Consider the following 5,574-nt stretch of genomic DNA (forward strand, 5'->3'; position numbering starts at 1 on the left):
AGAGGCTCACTCACAATTTTGCCTAAGAACACAGCCATGAATAAAGAATGGTACCAACACATCCTCCGAGAGCAACTTCTCCCAACCATCAGAACAGTTTGTGACAAACAATGCCTTTTCCAGCATGATGGAGCACCTTGCCATGTCACGTTCCTGACCTGTTTTCTGTTGTTTTTGTATGTGTTAGTCGGTCAGGGCGTGAGTGTGGTGGGCATTCTATGTTATGTGTTTCTATGTTGGTTAATGGGTGACCTGATATGGTTCTCAATTAGAGGCAGGTGGTTTTCATCTCCTCTGATTCAGAACCATATTAAGGTAGGTGGTTTCACATTGTTTGTCGTGGTGGTTGTCTCCTGTGTCTGTGTCGTTATTGCACATACGGGACTGTATCGTTCGTTCGGTCATTTATTTGTAGTCTGTACTTGTTCGTGCGTTCTTCGTTGTATGTAAGTTCGTATCAAGGTCTGTCTACTTCGTTTGTTTTTGTAGTGGGTTAAAGTGTTTCCGTGTTTTTTCGTATTTTCTTTAAATAAATATAATGCAAATTACCACGCTGCGTTTTGGTCATCCGATCCTTCTCGCCTCTCCTCGTCTGATGAGGAGGACGAAGTAGAAGAGCGGTACAGAACCACCCACCAAACCCGACCAAGCAGCGGGACTACGAACAGTGGTCCACTACACGGGAATTCTGGACATGGAGGAAGTAAGGAGGGAAAAGGACACTGGGCTCACATTGGGGAATACGCCGCACTCGTGAGGAGATGGAGGCAGCGAGAGCCCAAGATCGGAGGTATGAAGGTACGCGGCTAGCACGGAAGCCCGTGAAGAAACCCCAAAAATTTATTGGGGGGGGGCTAAGAGGTAGTGGGCCGAGGGCAGGTAGGAGACCTGCGCCCACTTCCCAGGCTAACCGTGGAGAGCGGGAGTACGGGCAGACACCGTGTTACGCAGTAGAGCGCACGGTGTCTCCTGTACGTGTTCATAGCCCGGTGCGGGTTATCCACCTCCCCGCACTGGTAGGGCTAGATTGGGCATTGAGCCAGGTGCCATGAAGCCGGCTCAACGCGTCTGGTCTCCAGTGCGTTCCTCGGGCCGGCATACATGGCACCAGCCTTACGCATGGTGTCCCGGTTCGCCTACATAGCCCGGTGCGGGTTATTCCACCTCCCCGCACTGGGCGGGCGACGGGAGCATTCAACAGGTAAGGTTGGGCAGGCTCGGTGCTCAAGGGAGCCAGTACACCTGCACGGTCCGGTATATCCGGCGCCACCTTCCCGCCCCAGCCCAGTACCACCAGTGCCTACTCCACGCACCAGGCTTCCAGTGCGTTTCCAGAGCCCTGTTCCTCCTCCACGCACTCTCCCTATGGTGCGTGTCTCCAGCCCGGTGCCTCCTGTTCCGACACCACGCACCAAGCCACAGGTGCGTCTCCAGAGCCCTGTACACATTGTTCCTTCTCCCCGTACTCGTCTCTGATGTGCGTGCCCTCAGCCCGGTACCACCAGTGCCGGTACCACGCACCAGGGCCATAGTACGCTTTGAGAGTTCAGTGTGCCCTGTCCCTGCTCCCCGCACTAGCCTGAAGGTGCGTGTCCTTAGCCCGGTGCCTCCAGTTCCGGCACCACGCACCAGGCCTACAGTGCGCCTCATCCGGCCAGAGCTGCCCGTCTGCCAAGGCCATCTGAGCCACCCGTCTGCAAGCGCCATCTGAGCCATCCGTCTGCCCAGTGCCATCTGAGCCATCCGTCTACCCAGCGCCATCTGAGCCATCCGTCTACCCAGCGCCATCGGAGCCATCCGTCTGCCCAGTGCCATCTGAGCCATCCGTCTACCCAGCGCCATCTGAGCCATCTGTCTGCCCGAGCCATTAGAGCCGCCCGTCTGTCCCGAGCCGTCAGAGCCGTTCGTCAGTCAGGAGCCGCTAGAGCCATTCGTCAGTCAGGATCCCGCAGAGCGCCAACCAGACAGGATCTGCCAGAGCCGCCAACCAGACAGGATCTGCCAGAGCGCCAACCAGACAGGATCTGCCAGAGCCGCCAACCAGACAGGATCTGCCAGAGCCGCCAACCAGACAGGATCTGCCAGAGCCGCCAGTGAGCCATGAGCAGCCAGAGCCGTCAGCGAGCCATGAGCAGACAGAGCCGTCAGCGAGCCATGAGCAGCCAGAGCCGTCAGCGAGTCATGAGCAGCCAGAGCCGTCAGCGAGCCATGAGCAGCCAGAGCCGTCAGCGAGCCATGAGCAGCCAGAGCCGTCAGCGAGCCATGAGCAGTCAGAGCCAGCCAGCCAGGAGCTGCCAGCCAGCCAGGATCCGCCAGAGCCAGCCAACCAGGATCCGCCAGAGCCTACCAGCCAGGATCGCCAGAGCCAGCCAGCCAGGATCCGCCAGAGCCAGCCAGCCAGGATCCCCAGAGCCAGCCAGCCAGGATCCGCCCTCAGTCCGGAGCTGCAGTCCTTCAGTCCGGAGCTGCCCCTTATCCTGGTGCTGCCCTATCCCGGTGCTCCCCTTATCCCGGTGCTGCCCCTATCCCCGTGCTGGCCATTATCTCGGTGTTGGCCCTTAAATTAGGTGGGTGGATAGGAGGGTGGTCATATGCAAGAATGGGCTGCCATCAGTCAGGATGTGGCCCAGAAGTTAATTGACAGCATGCCAGGGTGGATTACAGAGGTCTTGAAAAAGAAGGGTCAACACTGCAAATATTGACTCTTTGCATCAACTTAATGTAATTGTCAATAAAAGCCTTTGACACTTATGAAATGCTTGTAATTATACTTCAGTATTCCATAGTAACATCTGACAAAAATATCTAAAGACACTGAAGCAGCAAACTTTGTGGAAATTAATATTTGTGTCATTCTCAAAACTTTTGGCCACGACTGTATATACCTTCCTCCTATAACCATTAACTTCTGGTGTAGACCCTCTACACCTCAGCACTCCATCAGTGACATGAATAAGTATATTTCATATTCTCAGAACCCAACACTGGCCAACACATTTTCAAATCAATCATCCAACCTTCAAGTTTATGTTCCGTTGTATTCTCACTCATCACACCTGTGACCTCATTCAAGTATTGCCCTTAAGGAGGCTGAGATCCATAGAGGTTCCACAGAAGATCTCAGAGGGCATATCTAACTCTTAACTAATCTGATCAACAAAAGGCATGGGATTTACAACCCTGAGTCTTGTAATTTATTCATACTGAATTGAAGCATACACATAATTATACATTGTTTAGATATGGACCGCTCAGATGTAATCCACCCTCTCTCAATCTAGCAGTGGCGTAAAGTACTTCAGTAAAATTACTTTAAAGTACTACWTAAGTAGTTTTTTGGGGTATCTGTACTTTACTATACTGTTTATATTTTTGACTACTTTTACTTCACTACATTCCTAAAGAAAAGAATGTACTTCTTACTCCATACATTTTCCCTGACACCCAAAAGTACTCGTTACATTTTCAATGCTTAGCAGGACAGGAAAACGGTCCAATTCACTCACTTATCAAGAGAACATCCTTGTTCAGTCCTACTGCCTACGATCTGGCGGTCTCACAAACACAAATGTTTCGTTTGTAAATTATGTCTGAGTGTTGTGTGCCTCTGGCGATCTGTAAATTGAAAACACAAGAAAATGCTGCCGTCTGGTTTGCTTAATATAAGGAATTTTAAATGATTTACACTTTTACTTGTACTTTTGATACTTAAGTATATTTGAGCAATTGCATGCACTTTTGATACTTATATATTTAAAACCAAATACTTTTAGACTTTTACTCAAGTAGTATTTTACTGGGTGACTCATTTGAACTTGTTACTCAAAAAGGATTCATGTTATCAAGTATCTTCAAACCGATTTGCAGATAGAATGGTAGGCCCTTGCTGAGAAGAAAAAAAGTATCCTCACTTCCTGTTTCAACACCTATTTCAACATTGTTATTTCAAAAACACAGTTAAGAACAGCTCAACCTTCATACAGACCGCTCTGCTATGAAGTGGAAACCAGAGCACTGAGTTGCTGGTTTGTCGTGGTTTCGGTCTCTTTTCAGTTCACACAGACACGCACAGCTGTGTCTGTCTTAAAGGAGCAGAGATACAGTACAGCACCATGAACAACACCAACGATACCTTAGAGGACAGCGCTCCGGAGCTGAGTTGTGTGAATGCAGTGTATACAGTCTCTGCCGCGGTGTACGGCTGTGTGATGGTGCTGGGCCTGCCGCTCAACGCCGTGTCACTCTGGGTTCTGCTCCGCCGCCACGGCCTCAAATCCTCCAGCGCTGTCTTCATGAGCCACCTGGCTCTGTCCGACCTGCTGCTGGTGCTCTCCCTGCCCACCCGGGTCTACTTCTACACCACAGGCACCTGGCCCCTGGGCATCCAGGCCTGCACGGCCACCACCATGCTGTTCCGCAACAACATCCGCTCCAGCGCTGTCTTCATCACCTTCATTGGCCTGGACAGGCTGCTGGCTGTGGTCTACCCTCTAAGAACCCGCCACATCCGCACCACCACCAATGCCTGGAAAGCCTGTGTCTTCATCTGGATCCTGATCGTGGCGGTCAACATCCCAGAGGCCCTGTACTTCATCAGTCAGATGAAGAGCTGTAACGCCACTGACAAATGCTTTGAGTTTACTCAAGAATGTGCCWTGAATGTGCAGATAGCTGGTTACGTGCAGTTCGGGCTGGTGTTCGCCATGCTGGGGGTCAACGTGGTCTCCACCGCCATGGTGTCCTGGACTCTACACAGGCACCTCAGCGATGCTGCCATGGTCAACAATAAGATGAACGTCATGCTGATCTTCACCATCAACCTTCTGATGTTTATTGTCTTCTTCCTGCCCTCCTCCATCATGCTGCTGCTCGGTATCAGGCAGGCTATCATGCCCATGTTCTGTCTGACCAGCATCAACTGTTGTCTAGATCCACTGTTGTACTKCTTCTCTTTAGATGCTTTCTGGAAGAAGAGCGTTCTGACGTAGAGGTTTCACTGACCAGATCACATGAAAGTAGATTAGGGAGGACAGTGAGAAACGACTACCGGTGGAGATAGTTTGAGGAAACTGCGTCAACATGTGTTCCTAAATATTCCACAATTTATAGTTAAATGTTCAATTCTATTTTGCCAAATGTCACTCATTTTCTTTTTTTGTAACAGTTCATCTCTTCTTCTGTAAGTTGAATTGCACTCATCTGTACTTTTAAGATGTGCTCATATAATAGGTTTTATTTAATAAACACTTTACAACCGTATCTTCATGTGATTTTGATCATTAATAAGACTGATGTTATTGACATTTACTGAATGTAGGTTTTGTACATCGACCACAGTCCCTTTTCCAAAAGTACTGACAATAACTAAGGCTTTCAATTCAGCTTTCATCCACATGCAGGGCCGGGTGCCCAACACTTCCCACTGTTGAGTGGTTCAAACATCACAGTCATGTGAATTTGTTGATAATTCATGAGGATCCTGGCTGAGGAACCAGACAGGCAGCAGCAACCATCCAACAGCTCAGAGCCCTGCCACATGGAGGGGCATCTGTGTCCACACTATATGGCAGACAG

The 5,574-nt window shown here is 50.1% G+C and overlaps 1 protein-coding gene across 1 annotated transcript; it reads left to right on the forward strand.

Annotated features, from left to right (window-relative positions):
• Positions 1 to 3,831: 3,831 nt before the first annotated feature.
• LOC111949616 (lysophosphatidic acid receptor 4-like) lies at positions 3,832 to 5,252 on the forward strand. The gene has a single exon (XM_023966935.3). It carries the CDS (start codon positions 4,113 to 4,115, stop codon positions 4,986 to 4,988), a length of 876 nt encoding a protein of 291 aa, XP_023822703.1. The 5' UTR covers positions 3,832 to 4,112; the 3' UTR covers positions 4,989 to 5,252.
• Positions 5,253 to 5,574: the final 322 nt, after the last annotated feature.

Source organism: Salvelinus sp. IW2-2015, linkage group LG22 (genome assembly GCF_002910315.2).
Source record: "Salvelinus sp. IW2-2015 linkage group LG22, ASM291031v2, whole genome shotgun sequence".
NCBI lineage: Eukaryota > Metazoa > Chordata > Actinopteri > Salmoniformes > Salmonidae > Salvelinus > Salvelinus sp. IW2-2015.